We start from the raw sequence: 21,710 nt of genomic DNA, 5'->3' as shown, positions 1-21,710 counted from the left end.
ACCTAGTCCAACCCCCTGCTCAAAGCAGGACCAATCAACAACTAACTTACATTTGTTGCAGTAGGGAAAAGGCTTACAGGTGTGAATTTTCACAAATATGGATCAATTTCTGGGGACAAGTGTAGATGCTCAATAACAAAGCAATTAGAGGCAAATTTAGATAGTGTCAAGGTTTATGGAAAGGAGCTAAGACAGCAGAAAAACGCATCTAAACACAGACTGTTGGAAGCTGCTGCACTTTCATTCTTGTATCCATCACAGGGAAGCTAGCACAGATTCTGATTCCAGGCATGCTCTAGGACGGGGAGGGCAAACTTTTTGGTCCGAGAGCCACATCATGGTGCAAAATTGTATGGAGGACCAGGTAGGGAAGGCTGTGCCTGCCCAAACAGCCTGGCCCCTGCCCCCTCCCACCCCCCTCAGAGCCCCCCCATCCATCCAACCCCCCCCGCTCCTTGTCCCCCTGACCACCCCCTCCTGGGACTCCACCCCTATCTAACCCCCCTAGAACCTCTACCCTATCCAACTGCCCCCTGTTCCCCATCCCCTGACCACCCCCTCCCAGGACCCCCCGCCCCTAACCACCACCCCCAGGGACCCTGGCCTGCCACCCCATGTCAGAGCATGGAGCACCTTTAAAAATTAACTGTGGTAGAAAGTAGCGGTGCTTGAGAAGGCTCATTCTATTTCACAAGAAATGTTGGATGGAATTTGATCACAGGGTAGTGTTTGCTATAAACTAGAACGGTGACTTATTTACAGGAGTACCCAGTGAAGTAACAAAATATTGTGGTTTATTAAGAAGTCCATGATTTAACCATTAATACAAGTTCCACTCCTCTTCCTTTAAAAAAGAAAAAAAAAAGTGTCCTTATCAAACTTAAACTTGAAACATGAGCACAGGGTGTATGCCAATAAGGGAAATGCTAGCCAAACACATGCAGACAGAAATCCATAGTAGTTTAAGAGTTAGCTGGAAACTGCTATTTAAAAACACAGGCACTGTACAACTGCATCTCTCAGTATTTCAGCTCCAGTTAGTCTATCAAGCTTCGAGTCTAAGCTCACTGACTTGTCCACAGACAAACCCTTCAATACAAAAGCTGAAGGCAGAAGGGCAAACTGGTTGGTCTTTCCTACCTGCTAACGCTTTGAAAAGCCTAGCTTATACTGGAAAGGGAAGTTAAACACTAACAAGGCAGAAGGGGACAGGTGATCTCTTACAGACTTGATCAAATAAGCAAAATAGGAATAGCAACTAGGAAACCGCTATATTAGGGGAATATGAATCTAAAAACAGATGTATTGGGATCACACTCCCTCAATACTGATCACCATCCTCTTACAGTTAGAGGGGGCCAATAGCAGGACCACCAAGTCTCCTGTGGAAGAGGTACAGGAAGCATTAAGATTCCCATCACTTCCACCCTACAAAAAGGGGATTTTCACTTTCGTAAGTTAAAAGCTGCAAGTCTTTGTGGTACACTCATTCATCTTTGTTGGACACTTTAACAATCATTATGACCTCTAAGCTGGTGTAGCACCTAGCTAAGAGACAACTCTTCTGAATAGTTTGTCGCAGAAATAGTTTTCAGTGAACCTGGGCTAGAACAGCTACTGGTATGTGGAGCCATTGTGTAGATAAGGCCACTTGGTCTTTGTACCTGAATAACTCCTGTATGTAATGAGTTAGGTAGTTTAAAAAAAATTACTATTACAAGTGGCCAACAGTCTAAGCACCTAATGTTATCAAATACTGATCCTTCGGATATGTTTGAGGAAAGTCCAGTCAAAATTAACAACTGACATTTGAGAGCCCTCCTTCAACCCCCAAACCCACATAGCTAATTAGAGAAAACAATGCACATTCTTGCAAACATAATTCAAAACAGCCACTGTGCCAGAAGAGTATTGCAGTGCTCCCTAGATTGGCCCAAGAGGATGAACAGGGAATAACAGTCTTAAAATAGCTACAAGAGTATGTGTGGATGAGCAACTTGGATTGTCCACACTACCAAAGAATAACTGAGGCAGTCAAAGGCAACCCATGGCTAACAAAACAGAGGTTTCACTAACAGAGTCAGCATAGGAAACTAAAAACAAAGCTACTGGAGGATACAAGCAGAACAGTCCATTATTTCTCCAAGACAGAGGGAGGAAAAAAAACCCTGCAGAAGCTAAAGCATCATTACATGAGGGCTTTTAGAGGCGGGTGATGGGACACTAAAGCTGGCTCACTAGAGATCTCCTGGGACAGTTCCAGAATCTAATTATATACTATTGTAATTTGTCAGAGTTTTTTCAATAGATGTAACTCTGTGTGCCCAAATCACTGCTCTCCCTACCAGGAAAGCTGGAGGCACTCTTGCATGACATCAGTGAAATAAGATCTTTCCAGGAGTGCCTGGATGAGACAGTACACTAGACTACAATTTTTTCCTTTATCAAGGGCTAATATGTTTCAGCACAGACTATTACTGAAGTGATCCGAAAGTTTACACAACTTGATGGCTTGCGAGATTGCCACAGAATAATGAGAGTTTTAAAATAATAAACCTGGGGAGGAAGCTGCCTCTTATGGTCAAGCACTAAGCAGAATTCTTTAGAACCCAGCAACACCGCTTAGGATGGAGCATGTTTGTATTAAAGTGGTTGCAGATCCATTTTTAGCTTCTTGAGGTTAGGATACACTGCCCAGGGGAAGAGCATCAGCTCCTGTTAGGTTCAGTTAGATGGATACCAGGCCTGGCATTTGAGTCCCCATCCACTGGGATGGAATTTCACCATGTTGACTGCACCTAAATGCTTGGGTCCAAAAGTCCGAGCTACTAGATGGCAGCGAGCTTAAGAGTTTTTTTTTTTTTTTTTTAAATTACCCACCACAAAGGGACACTCCTCTTGCACCTATCTAAGCTACTGTCTCGCTGAATCCTGCGCTGACTAGCACATAAGAGTCTTCAGTTATTTCCATAAGCACCATAACTAACAGGTTTTACAGAAGTGGAGGACATCAAGATGTCCTCCATTTGGATTAGATGAGTCACTAAAGCCCCCATCCTCCTGCCTAAAACATCTATCCCCATACAAGTGTCTGAAAACAGAACTCATAGATAAAGTTTCTGTACTGACTCCATTAGTGAAAGTGAATGTTCCTAATAGAATGCAATGCTGGATTTGCCACCAGGGGGATTGAGGACTTTGTTGTGTGACCGTGGCCTTGGCCCCAGTCTGGGTTCATGATCATCTATCTTGGGGCCTGGTTCTTCTTTCCCAAGATCTCTCTTCTTGCTTCTGTCTTCCATCTGTGGTTTGTTTTCTGTAGCTGTGTGATGACAAGGGAGGTTAGAATGGTTGCACTGCAGTGCAGTAACATTGCCTTTTATGCACTCATCTTCAATAGCCCTGTATATTCTTCCCTCTTTCCAACCCTAACATCCTTCCCCTACCTTTATCTCCCCCCTTCACTTACGCTACTCCTGCTCTGACAGTCTCCCTCTACCCCTGCACTTTTTCTGCTCAAGGCCTACTTCTTCCAAGACTCTCCTATCTTGTTCTCAACAATTACTTATGTCCCCTTATAGACAAGCACAAAAATAGTCTATAAAAACAGACAGACCATCTAGGAGACATTGGGAGGGCAGGAAGACAGACACTTCCCATATCTAGATATCAGCTTAGCATAGGGCCCACTTTCAATACCCTACCTAAAGCGACCCAGCTTAATAGAAGAGGTTATATGGTTATTTCAGGGTAACCTCCTATCATGTAACCAATACTGAAAGTCTGACTCCCCAGTTTGAAGTTCTATAGCCATGACCTTGCTTGACTGCGTTGTCCTGAAAACCAGGATTAGTCTTGTTCATTGTTCCTCCTTGCATACACAAAATACTCTTCACAGCATCTCAGAGAAAGATTTCTCTTGCCTTACCTTTCAGTTCCTTTGATGCATCTCCTGCCTCTTGTAAGACAATGTGATCCTACAATAAATTCAGAACTGTTTTAGGGCTTCATAGGGTATAGGTCAACTATTACTCCACCGCAAGATTTTCTTAAATCTTAGACCTAAAGGATCCTTTAAACCAAGACCATGCGATTTCTGCATTAAGAGCCAAATGCTGCAGCTTGCTCTCCATGAAGCCTCCTGCAACGGCATTGTAAGAGCAATTGTATTGTAAGAGCAATTGTAGCATCGAGTTCTTTAAGGAGACGGTGATCCCTGTGATGGGTTCGGTTACAGAGAACTCCTTGGGACTGTCACCTGATGTGCTGAGATTACCTCTCAGCCTGTTTTCTCTGCCAGTTTGGGCCTTCAGAACCCTGCCTCGTCAAGCCAGACATGCAAGCCTACTGCAACACAGAGCCAGGGTCTGGAACCACACCCCCAAAGCTGCAGACTTAACTAAAAACTGCTTAAGAAGTGCTCCCATCTCCAGCACCCAGACATCCAGTTCCCAATGGGATCCAAACTCCAAATAAATCCATTTAACTCTGTATAAAGCTTATACAGGGTAAACTCAAATTGTCTGCCCTCTATAACACTGATAGAGAGACGTTCCCAAGAAATCCCAGATGTGGATTGGCATCTCCCAAAGTCCATTGGTCAGTTAAGTGTTTCTTGATTGGGCAATTCCTGAGAAAGGAAACTTCTGAGTAAGTTGACCAAATACAAAAACGATACACACATACAGACAGCATAATCATAACCAGCAAATTACAAACTGTTCTATAGACACCTTACTTGACCTCCTTTGTACAAGATTTGGTGCAACTGTAGGACCTTGGTTGCAACAATGATCTATATGGTCACCATTCATGTCAATGTCACAATCCCTATGTGTTCTTCACATTATGCTAGGCTGCTGTAGGTCTTACCAAGACAACTCACTTAATATACAGAAGCAAGATATGGCAATAGTCCATTAGATCCTTAAGACTTTCTACCCTTGGATCTATGTCCATTCTAGCTCATTATCTTGCAACAATCTTTTCTACAAGTATGCACTGACACCCAAAAATAGCAGCAAGTGTTCAGACCCAGAACAGCAAGCTCTTCAGTGCTCCAGTGGGTGTCTCAGCAATAAACACATGCTCAGTGAAGTATCCAGACTAGTTTGGATTACTAAGGGTATGTTTTCGCTGCCCGCTGATCCGGCAGGTAATGTTCGATCCAGTGGGATTGATTTATTGAGTCTAGTCTAGACACAATAAATCAACCCCCAAGCGCTCTCCCGTCAACTCCTGTACTCCAGCGCCGTGAGAGGCACAGGCAGAGTCAATGGGGGAGTGGCAGCAGTCAACTCACCGCAGTGAAGACACCACGATAAGTCGATCTAAGTACGTTGACTACGTTATTCATGTAGCTGAAGTTGCATAACTTAGATAGATCACCCCCCCACTAGTGTAGACCAGGGCTGAGTCAGATGAGCCTTAAGGACAGGTTTTACCCACCCTTACTGACCCATTTTCAGATTCAAGAATCGGCTGTGATGAGCAAGCATGGCTTCAAAGGATCTCCTCACACCAAGACTGCTGCAGTCAAATCAATACAAGTCATTAAAGTGCCCAATACATCAAATCGTTACGGTTCTACTGTTTCTATAATAGTTTCACCCCAGCAGAAAGGGCTGGCATGAAAATGACATTAAGAGATTTTTTTTTTTTTTTTTTTTTTTTTTTTACTTTTAACCCCCTCTTTAAAGACAGCATCACATTATCCAACAGTGTAAATTCTTTCAAGCGAGTACTCAAGCATTTCTCAATCAATCACTGGGGTGTGAGCTTAAAGTAGGTTGCAAGAGAACACACACATTGGGCTGAATGCTCTGAGGGTGAGCAAGTGACTAGAATCCTACCTAAAACCAACAGAATTATTTCATCCCCCTTCTCTTGCTGCTCCCACTGCATCCCTGCTCCATCCCAAATTACAATGGCTCATGCCACTCTCCCCACATCCAGTGCTGGGCAAAATTGTGTTTCTAGAGAGTGGAGCTAACTTCACAGCAGTGCTACCCCAGAACCATCCAATGCAGAGGATAGGAAGAGAAGCAAAAAACACACCCTCTAAATTAACACCAGACCCCTGAGCAGGCATACACCCAACCCTCAAAATTCTCAGTTTCTTCCTATGACCCAAAATCCAGAATCCCTGGGAGTCAATACTGGCAGGATGGCATAAGAGGTTGGAATAAAGAATATCACTTCTGACTCCTGCCTAAAGTTTAGTTCTATGTTCTTAAACCAGATTCTAGTAACACTGGTCAACTAGAACTTTAGAAGCAATAAAGCTACCACCATCAGTTTCCCTTCAGCAGAAATTTTAGTGGAGCACAGATTCCATTAACACTGGTGCTTAAGGGACAGTACGTTTCCAAGACTCTCCACTTGTCGAAAACTTTGCCAGTATGATGGCTGACTCATCCAGTGGTGCAGTTTCAACTTAAGGAAAGAGTTAACCAGCTAAGATGCAGGAGCCAATCTACTATGCAAGAACATGGTACATAAGTGGCAAATATTTACATTCTTGTTTCCCCCAGAAGAATGTTTGCTTGTAGCTATGACCCTGCGTCTAATGTGATTATGCAGCCAAGTAAATTGCCACATAGTAGTCCTATGACTGCCACAACTGTGTACCAGAATCTAAGCTTCCGTACAACCCCAATTTTTGCCCCAGATCCCTAAATGGCCCCCTCAAGGATTGAACTCACAACCCTGGGTTTAGCAGGCCAATGCTCAAACCACTAAGCTATCCCTCCCACCCCAAATTCAGCACCTCCCAAATTTGAAGTCAGCACCCCCTGGAAAAAGGAACAAGGAGATCCATCTCCTTCCAATTCCAAAAGCCTGAAATGCCTCCTGGTTGTCAGAAGACAGCCTCCTACACTTTATCTGGGTGACAGAAGCACCAGTTCTCCTCTATCCAACTACAAAAGCTTTCGGCTTCCCCCTCATACCTCCACAGTGCAACTGTACATTTTTACGTACAAAAATCTGCAACACACTGAGAACTGATGCAGCATAAATGAGTTTACTATCAAAACTAACAAGGAATATTTGACTAGAAGAGGGTTGTGGAGGCAGTGCTGACTAATTTTGTGTTACCTGAGGCATAATGTAGGACTAACATGCCACATAGAGTTAATGTTCTGAACAAGGCTCCTGTGTATTACCAGATTATAATTAGCCCTATTAGCAGTTTTTTCTAACCCATTTTCACAACCACAGCAGTACAGATACCTTGGGTTTGTTTGGGTGTGCTCGAACAGGGCTGGCAGGTACTGGAGACCCAAAGATATCACTTGTCTTCCCACCAGGCGGATTCATGCGTTGACGAGACTGGACAGGGCTAGGATCCTCAAAGATACCACTTCCTTTCCCCCCTGCAAGGTAACTAACAGTTACTTGGAAAAGGGTTTTAACTGTTTTGTACTTTTCCCTTCTAACTTCCTGTAAAACTTTAACTAAGGTGATTAAAAAAAAAAAAGTCAAATATTCAAGTTTGAGGTTTTTGGTATCACTAACTGAATCTGTACCTTAAATCCAGAAATCCGAGAATTTGGCTTACTACAATATTCTGAAAATACTTAAGACTTTTGTCATCAGGACTCAGAAAAATCCTGGCTTTACATCTGTAGAGCTGAAGTAGTTTCTTTGTGTATGTCACCATTTCAGCTGGAAAAGTCTCTGGAATGGATCCTCCAAGTGTCGCTCCCCCTCCCTGACACTACATGGTGGCTACATTAGGAAAGAGATCTAATTCCCTACTAGGGTTGGGCAACCTGATGGTATCATACCTATTCTATAGCTTAGGCCAGAAAACTACAGGCCCGAGTTCTGCCAGTGCAAACCCAGACTTAGACATCATACAGTAGTTACTTTATAGTCTTGAGCACTTGCATCTCAAAGGCTGCAAACAGGCAGGGCTGGAAAGTTGCCCATTATCTTAGTAACATGTTTTTTTAAAACCAAGAGCGTACAGTAAAGTCCAATGTAGCACTCTAACTTTACTTGCCATTCTAATTCATGCTTTGTTCAATTATGTACAGTAATTTCACTTCAAATAGTAAGTTTTCATCAGTTGTTTGTACAGTTAATAGCTGCCATATTGGACTAATGGTAACTATTTACCTAATGCCCCATATTTCACTGCTGGCAAGCTTATCACCACTAAAACTATCCATGTAACGAAAGCTCACACTAAATATGCAAGCAGAAACATCACCCTCGTGTATGCAATATCAATGCAATATCAATCAACAATGCAATATCAGCACTATTTCAAGCTTAAAAATGACTACTTCAAGGTGCTTATGACATGGGCAGAGTAGTCTCATTGCTGCCTACAGGCAGAAAAAAAGACTACCAAAACTCTTATCCCACAGTAGCTTTGTTCAATGTTTTAAGTCCTTTAAGCCTAGCAGGTGGATTAATGATTTCCTCAATCCCTATATTTAACAAGGTCAGACTGATGGCTCATCAGGAGAAAAAGTACTGTATTTTACAGCACAAGTTCAGTTTAGAGCTAAACTCAGAACTCATGATTGAATGCTCCCTGATTCAGGTGTGCAGATGGGTTTAGTGCACAAGCTCAATCAGCTAGCAGTAGTGTATAGTTTATAGGGACAGCAAAAAAAATGCTGTTGCATTGATATTTACCTGCTACATTGCTCAAAGTGTAACTTTGCTTCAGGATACTGAGCTGAAACATGAACTTTATACAAGAACCATTTATACCTGCCAACCCAGAATCAGCTATACTTCTCCTCAGTAGTTTCTTTGAGGAAACTGGTGTTCTCACCTGGAGGGTTTGTTCTTTTTGGAAAGTTCTGAGGTTCCTCAGCTGCTCCGAAGATGCTAGATGCCATTCTTTGTGGTCTGCTGGAAGAGGAAACTTCTTCTGTGCTCCCAAACAGATTACTAGAGCCTCCTCCAGGGGGTTTCAATACTCTGTTGTGGAACATTAACAGTTACTGACAGATGCCAACTTATTTGAAGTCTACTGCATTCAGCATGTTTGCCACATTCCTCCCCATCCCCCAAAGTTAAGATTAAATGTGATTAAAGTGCTCAGTTTTTTATACTACATAATTTGGAATTAGCAGACCAGAGTTAGGAATACAGCGTGCAGTTCTATCATTAAAATTCATGTACTTGTCTGGTTGTCAAGGTCCAAACTATGACAAACGTTTGTAAGTCAACACTGAGCAGCAGTGGGGTGCCATATCTGCCTCTTTCAGAATATAAAATATTCAGAATGTTATTCTAGTAATTAGTTTGACAGTTTGATACAGATACTGGTTCTGAGCAGGATATGCCTGAATATAATCCCTTTGTGACATTATACTACTGTAATAATGCAAGCCTGAAGGGCTACATTCCAGAACTTGGACATAACCCTCATGTTAATGCACAGCAACATTTCCTTTGGCTTGACATTTTCTTCTATAAAAGTGTAAATTTATCTGTAGTTTCCATTTGAGCAAAGCAAACTTAGAGATAGTAAGCAAGTGAAGGAAGACCGGTATACTTGCTAAAGCAAGATCAGAGTCAGCCTTATGTTAGAGTACTTTCCCTTCACCCTCCCACTTCCCCCATTCTTGTCACACAGACAGCAAGCAACAAAAGACTAGAAGTCTGAAGTGCAGACAATGTGATGTTTATTGGGGTTAATTTCCAGAAAGCACGATTCCTGCATTAGTAGGAGCATGGCCAGCAGATTGAGGGAAGTTGTTATTTCCCTCTATTTGACACTGGTGTGGCCACATCTGGAGTATTGCATCCAATTTTCAGGCCCCCACTACAGAAAGTATGTGGACAAACTGGAGAGAGTCCAGCAGAGGGCAATGAAAATGATCAGGGAGCTGGGGCATGTGTCTTATGAGGAGAGGCTGAGGAAAAAAACAGTTACTTCCCTTTTTGTAACTGTTGTTCTTCGAGATGTTTGCTCATATCTATTTCAGTTAGGCTTGTGCGTGTGCTGCGTGCACAGCTGTCGGAAAACTTTTCCCTAGCAGCTATCCATTGGGCCAGCTGTGGAGCCCCCTGGAGTGGCGCTGGTATGGCGCTCTATATACGACCCTGCTGCCTGACGCCCGACCCCCCCCCCGCTTCAGTTCCTTCTTACCGGCTACTCTGATAGAGTGGAAGGTGGGGAGGAATGGAATAGATATGAGCAACACAGCTCTAAGAACAACAGTTACAACAAGGGTGAGTAACTGTTTTTTTTTTCGAGTACTTGCTCCCATCAGTTCCAGTTAGGTGACTTCCAAGCCTTACCTCGGAGATACGGTTGGAGGCAAGGTAAAGCCGACCGAAGTACCGCTCTGCCAAAAGCTGCATCGTCCCAAGATTGCAGGATGGTGATGTAGTGGGACGTGAAAAATGCACTGAAGACCACGTGGCAGCCCTGCAGATTTCCTGGAGAGGTACATGGGCCATGAAGGCTGTCGATGAGGCCTGTGCCCTCGTGGAGTGAGCGGTGATGTCAGGCAGAGGAACCTTCACCAGGTCATAACAAGTGCAGATACATGCTGTAATCTAGGAGGAGATCCGCTGGGAAGAGACTGGCAAACCTTTCATCCAGTCTGCTATAGCAATGAACATCTGGATTGTCTTGCAGAACAGCTTTGCGCAGTCGATATAGAAAGCAAGTGCCCTCCTGACATCAAGCAAATACAGCTGCTGTTCATGAGGGCTGTTGTGTGGTTTCAGATAGATAGAAGACTGGCAGGAAGATATCCTGACTAACATGGAAGTGGGAGACCACCTTGGGAAGAAAGGCCGGATGAGGTCTAAGTTGCACCTATCTTGTCTTTATGAAAGAGAGCGTACAGAGGCTCAGACGTGAAGGCCCACAGCTCAAACATGCAGCGCGCCGATGCGATAGCCACCAGGAAGGCAACCTTCCAAGAGAAGTAAAGGAGCGAACAAGAAGCTAACGGCTTGAAGGGAGGGCCCATGAGGCGAAAGAGGACTAGGCTGAGATCCCAGGCTGGAATAGGGGGCTTCATCAGGGGAAATGTATCTTTTCCAGACCTTTCAGGAAACATCCCACAATGGGGCGCGTGAACACCAAGCATCCAGAATCACCTGGGTGAAACGCTGAGATGGCCGCAAGGTGGACCTTGAAAGAACCCAGCACTGGTCTTTGAAGTACAGAAGATAGTCCAGGATACAAGAGATGGGAGCCTGGAGTGGAAGCACCTACCTTTGGCCACACCAGCTAGAGAAACTCTTCCATTTCGCCCTGCATGTGGCCCTAGTAGACGGCTTGTGGCTCTCCAGAAGCACCTGCTGCACTGGGTCCAAACAGGCAAGCTCAGCCTGGTTCAGCCACTGATTCTCCAGTGCATGAGGTGGAGCAACTGAAGGTCCAGGTGAAGGAGGCGACCGTGGTTCTGTGAAATGAGGTCAGGATTAAGAGGTAGCCATATCGGTGACTGGACCGACAAGTCCATGAGGGTGGGGTACCAGCACTGGTGCAGCCAAAGTGGGGCCACCAGTAGGATGTCCACCTTGTCCCTGCGGACCTTGAGAAGCACTTTGTGGATGAGTGGGAATGGTGGAAAAACGTATAGCAGCTGACCAGACCATGGAATCATGAATGCATCTGCAATCGAGCCTGGACTGTGGCTCCTGAAGAAGCAAAAGGCTGGGCACTTCCTGTTGGCCCGTGTGGCAAACAGGTTGATTCAGGGGAACCCCCAGCTGCGAAAGATCATAGAATCATAGAATATCAGGGTTGGAAGGGACCCCAGAAGGTCATCTAGTCCAACCCCCTGCTCAAAGCAGGACCAAGTCCCAGTTAAATCATCCTAGCCAGGGCTTTGTCAAGCCTGATCTTAAAAACCTCCAAGGAAGGAGATTCTACCACCTCCCTAGGCAACGCATTCCAGTGTTTCACCACCCTCTTAGTGAAAAAGTTTTTCCTAATATCCAATCTAAACCTCCCCCATTGCAACTTGAGACCATTACTCCTCGTTCTGTCATCTGCTACCATTGAGAACAGTCTAGAGCCATCCTCTTTGAAACCCCCTTTCAGGTAGTTGAAAGCAGCTATCAAATCCCCCCTCATTCTTCTCTTCTGCAGACTAAACAATCCCAGCTCCCTCAGCCTCTCCTCATAAGTCATGTGCTCTAGACCCCTAATCATTTTTGTTGCCCTTCGCTGTACTCTTTCCAATTTATCCACATCCTTCTTGTAGTGTGGGGCCCAAAACTGGACACAGTACTCCAGATGAGGCCTCACCAGTGTCGAATAGAGGGGAACGATCACGTCCCTCGATCTGCTCGCTATGCCCCTACTTATACATCCCAAAATGCCATTGGCCTTCTTGGCAACAAGGGCACACTGCTGACTCATATCCAGCTTCTCGTCAACTGTCACCCCTAGGTCCTTTTCCGCAGAACTGCTGCCGAGCCATTCGGTCCCTAGTCTGTAGCGGTGCATTGGATTCTTCCATCCTAAGTGCAGGACCCTGCACTTATCCTTATTGAACCTCATTAGATTTCTTTTGGCCCAATCCTCCAATTTGTCTAGGTCCTTCTGTATCCTATCCCTCCCCTCCAGCGTATCTACCACTCCTCCCAGTTTAGTATCATCCGCAAATTTGCTGAGAGTGCAATCCACACCATCCTCCAGATCATTTATGAAGATATTGAACAAAACGGGCCCCAGGACCGACCCCTGGGGCACTCCACTTGACACCGGCTGCCAACTAGACATGGAGCCATTGATCACTACCCGTTGAGCTCGACAATCTAGCCAGCTTTCTACCCACCTTATAGTGCATTCATCCAGCCCATACTTCCTTAACTTGCTGACAAGAATGCTGTGGGAGACCGTGTCAAAAGCTTTGCTAAAGTCAAGAAACAATACATCCGCTGCTTTCCCTTCATCCACAGAACCAGTAATCTCATCATAAAAGGCGATTAGATTAGTCAGGCATGACCTTCCCTTGGTGAATCCATGCTGACTGTTCCTGATCACTTTCCTCTCCTCTAAGTGCTTCAGGATTGATTCTTTGAGGACCTGCTCCATGATTTTTCCAGGGACTGAGGTGAGGCTGACCGGCCTGTAGTTCCCAGGATCCTCCTTCTTCCCTTTTTTAAAGATGGGCACTACATTAGCCTTTTTCCAGTCATCCGGGACTTCCCCCGTTCGCCACGAGTTTTCAAAGATAATGGCCAAGGGCTCTGCAATCACAGCCGCCAATTCCCTCAGCACTCTCGGATGCAATTCGTCCGGCCCCATGGACTTGTGCACGTCCAGCTTTTCTAAATAGTCCCTAACCACCTCTATCTCTACAGAGGGCTGGCCATCTCTTCCCCATTTTGTGATGCCCAGCACAGCAGTCTGGGAGCTGACCTTGTTAGTGAAAACAGAGGCAAAAAAAGCATTGAGTACATTAGCTTTTTCCACATCCTCTGTCACTAGCTTGCCTCCCTCATTCAGTAAGGGGCCCACACTTTCCTTGGCTTTCTTCTTGTTGCCAACATACCTGAAGAAAGCCTTCTTGTTACTCTTGACATCTCTTGCTAGCTGCAGCTCCAGGTGCGATTTGGCCCTCCTGATATCTTTCCTACATGCCCGAGCAATATTTTTATACTCTTCCCTGGTCATATGTCCAACCTTCCACTTCTTGTAAGCTTCTTTTTTATGTTTAAGATCCGCTAAGATTTCACCATTAAGCCAAGCTGGTCGCCTGCCATATTTACTATTCTTTCGACTCATCGGGATGGTTTGTCCCTGTAACCTCAACAGGGATTCCTTGAAATACAGCCAGCTCTCCTGGACTCCCTTCCCTTTCATGTTAGTCCCCCAGGGGATCCTGGCCATCTGTTCCCTGAGGGAGTCAAAGTCTGCTTTCCTGAAGTCCAGGGTCCGTATCCTGCTGCTTACCTTTCTTCCCTGCGTCAGGATCCTGAACTCAACCAACTCATGGTCACTGCCTCCCAGATTCCCATCCACTTTTGCTTCCCCCACTAATTCTACCCGGTTTGTGAGCAGCAGGTCAAGAAAAGCGCTCCCCCTAGTTGGCTCCCCTAGCACTTGCACCAGGAAATTGTCCCCTACGATGGAGTGGATGATGTCCGGGAGAACTGACCACTCATGCATGGGGAAATGTCTGCTCAAGCTGTCCACCAGCATGTTCTGAACACCCAGCAGGTATGAGTCCTGGAGAAGAATGGAGTGGGCTAGGCAGAATTCCCACAGTAGGAGGGCTTCCTGACAGAGAGGAGACGATTGGGCTCCACTTTGCCTGTTTATATAAAACATGGCCATGGTATTGTCTATCAATACTGCTGTGCAGTGGCCCTGAAAGCATGACAGAAAAGCTTTGCAGGCGAGGCAAATCGCCCTGAGTTCTTTGGTGTTGACATGTAGAGCCAGTTCCTCTACCAGCCATAAGCCCTGAGTTATCAGGCTTCTGAGATGCGCTCCCCAGCCTAAAGCGGATGCATCTGTTACCAAAGTCAAAGTGGGTTGGGGAGGGTGGAAAGGAACCCCAGCGCCTACCATGTGGGGATCTAGCCACCACGTAGGGGATCAAGGGTTTGCCTCAGGATGGTAAGCACCATGTCCAGGCTGTTGCGGCACGGGCGGTACACGGACGCTAGACACGTCTGCAAAGGCCTGAGACATAACCTGGCATGTTGAACCATGTAAGTGCAGGATGCCAAATGGCCTAGCAGTCTGAGACACTGTCTTGCTGTGGTGGTGGGGAGGCTGCAAAGGGTGCTGATTATCTGCAAGAGGGGCAGGTGACGTGTGTCTGGCAGGAACGCTCTCACTTGATTTGCATTCAGAACAGCTCCGATGAACTCTATTCTTGGAGTTGGAGTAAGCATGAATTTGCCGACGTTGAGAATGATACTTGTGTTCGAACGTGTCTGACCATTTGCACCTGCGATTCCACCTGCTAACGGGAGTGGCCCCAAAGAAGCCAGTTGTCCAGGTAAGGGTAGACATGCAAGTGGTGACAAAGCCGTGGCTGGGATGATTTAGTTGGGGTTGGTCCTGCTTTGAGCAGGGGGCTGGACTAGATGACCTACTGAGGTCTCTTCCAACCCTAATCATCTGTTATTCCAATTTTCCCCACCCACTTCCTGTTTGACCCCAGTTTATATAGTAATATTCTCAGCTATACATTAACCAATCATTTTACTGAAATTGAATTCTCTAATCAATTATATCCCACTATCCTAATTAACTTACACCTAGCAAAATTAATTATACAGTGGACAGAAACAATTAGAGAACCAGAAAGATTAAACAATAGAAAAGTGGGGGGCCATAAAAATAAAACAATACGGAAATGAAGGTTTCACAACCACAACCACGGATAAGTGATTTCTTGTCAGACAGGATGCTATCAAACTAAGTTTTCCTTAACCATCTTAAGATCCGTTTCTTTATCTCATGGTGATGGGCACTATCAGGACAGAATCGTCTTCCTAACAGCCCAATACCACCTTATTTCAATGTGACTGGTTTGGAATGCGAGGATGTGACCATACGCTTCCCAGCTTATGGCTGCCCCTGCTGCTTAGCCAGAGGCCTTAACCTAGAACAAGGTCTCAGACTATCCTAGTGAGAGAAGGCCCATACAAACAGGTGCATTTGTGATTCTGATTCTTTGTTTTATACCTCTATAACTAGCTAAGAGACACAAATACACCTAAGTTCTTAAAGGATAAGCCTTTACAGGCAGGCCTGAATATCTATATTCCAACACCCTATACTCCCTGTGCACCATCAATTCTGCTTAGTTTGTGCTGTGACTGGATGAACAGAACAGTGCTTTTCGAGAATGAGGCAGCATTTAGTTCTATCCCATTTAAAGAATGTTGTCCCATGGAGTCTTAGTTTGGCTACATCACACTAAAAGTCACCTACTACAATTTAACTGTTCAAACTGCACCCCGCCGAGGGAAGCTTATTCCCAAGCAAATTGCAATTCCAGTCAGAGTTTGTAGCACAGTGTTCTAGCTTTTGATTTGAATTAACTTGCTATTTCTTTATATGCAGTGTGTAACTAGATGCTAATATCCTATTTCTGAACTTTGTTTAACTACACATGGATGCTTTGATATCTCCAGCATGGCTAAAATGATTTAACTAAAGTCTGATTTAAACAAATGATTAGCTGTTGCTACTTTTCCTTTCTATTGTTGTAGTCTTAACATTAGAAACCAGATGGTTAATTCAATCATTGTGACAGAGGCAAGAATTTCCTCATTGTTAAAATTTCAGATTTTACACAGGGTTTCTTATTAAAAAAGAATCTTCAGCTCTGATTCTGTACACATTTATACTCCCTTATTTGAGATCAGTAGGGCTGCTTGTATATTTAATACCTGAATTCCTGTTAACACTTAGAAGCCTCAGTTACGGACCAAGAACCTGTTGCGCTAGGTGTTGTACAAACAGAACAAAGATGGGCCCTATCCCAAAGTGCTTACAATAAGTGTTTTCAGGGCCTTAAACTGCTTATCTATGCCAAGACATTAGGTCCAGGGCCTTGTTAGCCTCCTCTGCGGGAAAGCCTCCAGAAACCGCAGAACACTAAGGTTATAAGCTTTGCTCTATCTGCAGCACACACCACCTTTTGATATATTAAGGATCCACAAATTAAGAAAGCTGAAATACTTCAGGGTTTGGAATGGCACCAGACATCTTTTGGATGAAGTGGTTTAAAAGGAGAAGACCACGGCCAAGACTTAAGAGTCTAATTTCAGGCACCCATTTTTAAGTCCATATTTTAGGCACCTAAACAAACTAACCTGTTTTTCAAAGTGCTGAGCACCCAACAGCACCCACTGTTCTAAATAAAGGTATTTTTAATACTTTATTCTTTGCCCACAGCAGTTTGTAAAATTTAGATAAGATATCTTATCCATAGGGATACTGAAGTCAGTGGCTGAAATAGGATAAAGTTTTATAATTAAACCAAAATGGCACTAAGCACAAATTTTCAAGTTAAATTGAGGCTGTCAAACTTAAAAAAAAAAAAAAAAAAAAAAGAGTTGGGTGATAGTTAATTCCACTTTATACAAGTTTTTGTCCCATACATCTTTTTTTGGTTGATCAAAACCATCTACAGAACAGAACAGCAACTGGTTATTTGTGATGCTCCAGAAGCAATAAAAGACTAAAAGGAAGTCTGAATCAACAGAAATTTCATAAAGTTAACCTTCAAACTGTATCAGACTTTTTGCCAGAGCTCTTTTGGTGTCTTTATGACAGTTTTTCTGCTACAATTCCAATTTAAAGTTGGAAATAAGAGCAAGCATTTCAGCCCTAGGCCATGTAAAAACTTCTTAAACTAGAAAACTTGTGACCCCATCACCAAAGATCAGACTCCATTAACCATTCTAGGGTTTACAGAGGACAGATGTAGTCCAGTGAAAGCCAAGCTTTCAACAAACAGAATGCAGCCATAAGAAGATTACAGCAAGGGAGACAGGAATGAGTGCATGGAGAGGTGGTTATAGTAGAATCAGATTAGTGAAGCCTAGCAACAAGCTCCAACAGCTAAAGCTTGCCCCTGGAGTAGTAAGTCCGTAGCTTTATCAATGTCTAGGTCAGCTGCCTTTACCTCCCACGTTTGAGTAACAAGTTTATCTTGTACAAGAAAGGGGTCGCATCAGCAATGTGATGGAACCCAGAGCAGCAGAAAGGAAAAGTTAGCCTGTTACATAGTATGCTTTAGTTGGGAATTGTGGGAAAAGACAAGAATCTATGGAGGTTACGACTAACCCTAGGGACATTTCTCCTTATGATACAGTTCTTTCCCCTTTACCACCAAGTGCCTCCAGATCTTGAAACAAATGCCATCATCTGGTTCATATCCTAAATTAAAGGTTTTTTGTTTGTTTTTTTAAATCTCAGAATGCTTGAAAGGAAGAGTAACTGCAAAAGCCTCATTCCACTTTAAATTACTTTTACCTCAGCTAAGTGTTTACTGCAATGCATCTTCTTCGTATGGATAAGACAATACTGTCCGATTCCAATACTGCAGACACAAATGAAGATATGAAAGAGCCTGTTTCTATGCTGTGCATGATAAAAGCAACATCTAACCCAAGCAACAGGTACACAGCCTGTTTTCAGTGCAGCACCTCATAGCCTGCTGCCAGGTATCCATTTCTATGAAGCTTGACTTCAGTTACACAAAATAAACGTCAGCATTTCAGATCTCCTGAAAAGGGAAGTAGTTCCAGTTTGTTACAAGGGATGGGGAAAAAAAGGCAGAAAGTTCCCCTTTTGTGTTCAGAGCAATTTCTTCCACCAAATCAAGCCTCAGTTGCATTTTGCTTTTTGTTATCACCCGTTTCATTAATTTTTTTTTTTTTTTTTTTATAAACACTTCCTAGTATCACTGTGAAGGCCAGTTTACTGAACCCCTTCCATTTGCTGAGATTTTTAGCTACAGACTCAAACACAACAGATAAGGCCTTTTGCTCATGATGTAACAGGTTCAAGTTTAAGGTTGAATTTGTCACAACACTAAGCTAATCAGTTCTCCAGCTGGGTGAGCTACATTTTTCTAGCTATTTTAAAAAGAACTAAACTGCTATCAAAACATACATAAGAAAGCCATGTTAGAAAGAGTCCGCTTTATCTAAGTGCTGTATTTACACAAAGCCAAGTTATGGCTTGAAGTCACCTGAGTGACCAAAAACCATAACACAGGACCTGGGGGAGGGACTTCTGTGAAGAAGAGCATATGAGGACATACCAAGACACTAATGGAGCCAGTTAAATTATTTACTTTTTGTGGTCTTGTTCTTTATAAGAACTATAGCACTTTTATGTAAGATTTTGCCTTCCAAACACAGTGTAAACACTGCCACAATACAGGTTGTTCCTGCAACCACAGCTTTATGGTTTCCTGTTAGAAGAGTTCATCCCTACAGTCCAAACTCCATGCAGCAATACACCCTACGAGTTACAAAGAAAACAGTTTCCAAGTTGCCAAACCTGAAAACAGAAAACTCTTCAGGGGTTACACAGAGCATGCAGTTTTCATGGCAGACCTTCAAAATTCAAGTTATATATTATTTTGGACTTTAAAAGTTAGATAAACTGAAAGAGGCCTCATAATTTTATAATTAAAAAAATAAAAAATAAACTTGAACTGCAAATTAAAAAGTAAAATTAGTCTCCTTCCATCACATCACAGAGCCACATGGCCTCATTGGGAAGGGAGGAGAAGTGCAGACACATTGTAAGGGTATTTGCTCACAAAAAAAAGCAACACCCACTAAAATGAAGTTGGGATGGCATGGGATCCCTCCTGTGCAGCATCCGATGAAGTGAGCTATAACTCACGAAAGCTTATGCTCAAATAAATTGGTTAGTCTCTAAGGTGCCACAAGTACTCCTTTTCTTTTTGCGAATACAGACTAACACCGCTGCTACTCTGAAACTCGGGATCTCTCCAGAGACATATACAGTACCAAACAGCATGGTCTGGTCCCCTTTCACAAGCCAACCTAAGTTAAACCTGTAGAGGAAAGTGGCACTAGGTAGCCTGGCCCTTCTTCTAGGGCTAGTTGTTCTCTGTGCGTGTATATCAATCTCCCCTCTGTATTTTCCACCAAATGCATCCAATGAAGTGAGCTGTAGCTCATGAAAGCTTATGCTCAAATACATTTGTTAGTCTCTAAGGTGCCACAAGTACTCCTTTTCTTTCTTCTAGGACTAGAATCCATCCTGGAAACCAGCGAGGGGCAGAGTATCTTACTCTCCTCCCAGCAGTGTAATTCTCCATGGAAAGACTCCTGCAAAGAGTGGGGTCAGGATCCCTAAGTCACTGAGGCTCACGTTACCAGACTTTGGCGGCGGATGTGATCCCGGCAGTCACGAGAGACGGGACGTTCTCCAGCACACAAAATATGTGTTTACACTGTCCAGCACAATAGGGCCCCATTCCATATAGCACCCTCCAAATGCTCCTGTAATCTGAACTACTGGACCTTCCCATCCTCCCGCCACCCCACGCCCAGCCCAGTGCACCGCAGGCCCCCATACAAACCAAGCACCCAGCCCCTTTAAACGAGAACGAACACTCACCTCGCCCCTTCCAGGCAGCCCTTTGGGACCAGCCAGGGACACTGAGGAAGCGCAAGGTCACCCAGCCCTGCCCACGTTCACACGCAGGAGCCCGGGGAACAGAACCCAGGCGTCCTGCTTCCTCCCCCGGCGGTAGGGGAAGGGGGTTTGGGCACCACCTCCTAAGTGGGGGAAGGGGAGTATGGGCGCCGTCTCCGGAGCGACCTCGGAGCCTACGCCCACCCAGAAGGAGGCCTCCCCAGTCCCCAGGGCCGCTCCCCGCCACCCCCGCAGGGCAGAAGCCTGCGCTCCCCGCTCCCTGCGCCCCGCCCTGGGGAAGGCAGGGCCCCGCCACCACCTTTGAGCCGGTCACCCCGGGTACCTAGAGCTGGGCTTGGCGGATTCGGCCTCCGGCCCCTGGAACATAGCAGCAACGGGCCAAGGGATGGTTCTCCGCTGATTCGACTCCACAGCCCGCTCTCGCGGGTTCGCTCGGTCCGGCCGCCTAGACAACAGGTAGGGCCCCGGTCCGCCCTGCTAACCCATTAGCTGATCTGTACGCCAATCACATCAAGCCGCCTACCACACGCTGCACACTCCCACAAGGACCCGCCCACAAGACCTGGGAGGGAAGCTTTAAAACACCCGCTCCGTGACTCACGCTGCCCCCCTGCCCATTGGAGCAGTCACCTGCCATTCAGGAAAAGCTGAGCGGCCATTGGGCAAAGTGTGGGACTAGAAACAGGAGGGCAACCCTCGATATTTAACGGGACAGGTCTAGGTACTTCCCCCTTTCTCTGTTCCTTAAGGAAGGCCTGTCCGTAGGATTCGTCCCCAGCCTGCTCAGGCGATCTGGAGCCACACGGGGCCCTAGATTAGGGTGCCCAGATAACAAGTATGAAAAATCAGGACAGAGTGTGGGAGGTAATAGGCACCTATAAAAGAAAAAGCCCAAATATCAGGACTATCCCTATAAAATCAGGTTTCAGAGTAGCAGCCGTGTTAGTCTGTATTCGCAAAAAGAAAAGGAGTACGTGTGGCACCTTAGAGACTAACAAATTTATTAGAGCATAAGCTTTTGTGAGCTACAGCTCACTTCATCAGGTAGCTCACGAAAGCTTATGCTCTAATAAATTTGTTAGTCTCTAAGGTGCCACAAGTACTCCTTTTCTTTTTCCTATAAAATCAGGACATCTGGTCACCCTACCCTGGATACAGGAGATACCAGGTAGGTGAGGTGATATTGTTTATTGGACCAACTTCTGCTAGTGAGAAACAAGCTCAGGATAGCTAAAAGCCTTGTCTCTCATACCAGCAGAAATTGGTTCAATAAATGATATTGCCTCACCCATTGTCTCCCTAATATCCTAGGTGAGGCCCAGATCCCAGCCTGGCGTGCTTGGGCCGAGGCAAGGCCTGCTGAAGCATCTCTGGGGTTACCCACACCCATCCGAATTAGGCCTACTCCTTCAGTGGCAGATGAAGTTGCTCCATCCCAGGCAGGGTTAGTAGAGAAGGCTGTTCTCAGCATCTGCTCCAGTGATCACAGTGGCCAAGAGTTGCAGTTTCTGTGGCTTGAAGCTCTGCGTGGAAGCATGGGACTGTTCTGAAAACAAAGGGGGGGGGGTTCTACATTTGTGTCACCCTGAAGCCT

General features: G+C 45.0%; 1 protein-coding gene across 1 annotated transcript; it reads right to left on the bottom strand.

Annotated features, from left to right (window-relative positions):
• Positions 1-772: 772 nt before the first annotated feature.
• On the bottom strand, positions 773-20,671 carry JPT2 (Jupiter microtubule associated homolog 2). The gene is made up of 5 exons (XM_038418653.2): positions 20,439-20,671; positions 8,795-8,943; positions 7,234-7,376; positions 3,929-3,977; positions 773-3,322 (listed from the first exon to the last, which is right to left on the bottom strand). Exons 1-5 carry the CDS (start codon positions 20,480-20,482, stop codon positions 3,153-3,155), a joined length of 555 nt encoding a protein of 184 aa, XP_038274581.1. The 5' UTR covers positions 20,483-20,671; the 3' UTR covers positions 773-3,152.
• Between the last annotated feature and the right edge of the window lie 1,039 nt (positions 20,672-21,710).

The sequence above is a fragment of the Dermochelys coriacea genome, chromosome 10 (assembly GCF_009764565.3).
Source record: "Dermochelys coriacea isolate rDerCor1 chromosome 10, rDerCor1.pri.v4, whole genome shotgun sequence".
In the NCBI taxonomy this organism is placed as follows: domain Eukaryota; kingdom Metazoa; phylum Chordata; order Testudines; family Dermochelyidae; genus Dermochelys; species Dermochelys coriacea.
Note: the sequence above shows the minus strand (reverse complement) of the source record. Positions and strands in the feature narration are given on the sequence as shown.

Bases quoted from the DNA above. Each gene is read 5' to 3' on its own strand.
- JPT2 (XM_038418653.2), bottom strand. From the start codon at position 20,482: ATGTTCCAGGGGCCGGAGGCCGAATCCGCCAAGCCCAGCTCTAG. The intron at 8,944-20,438 runs GTACCCGGGGTG...GTTCCACAACAG, and splicing joins TCCGCCAAGCCCAGCTCTAG to AGTATTGAAACCCCCTGGAG. The intron at 7,377-8,794 runs GTGAGAACACCA...GTTACCTTGCAG, and splicing joins AAAAAGAACAAACCCTCCAG to GGGGGAAAGGAAGTGGTATC.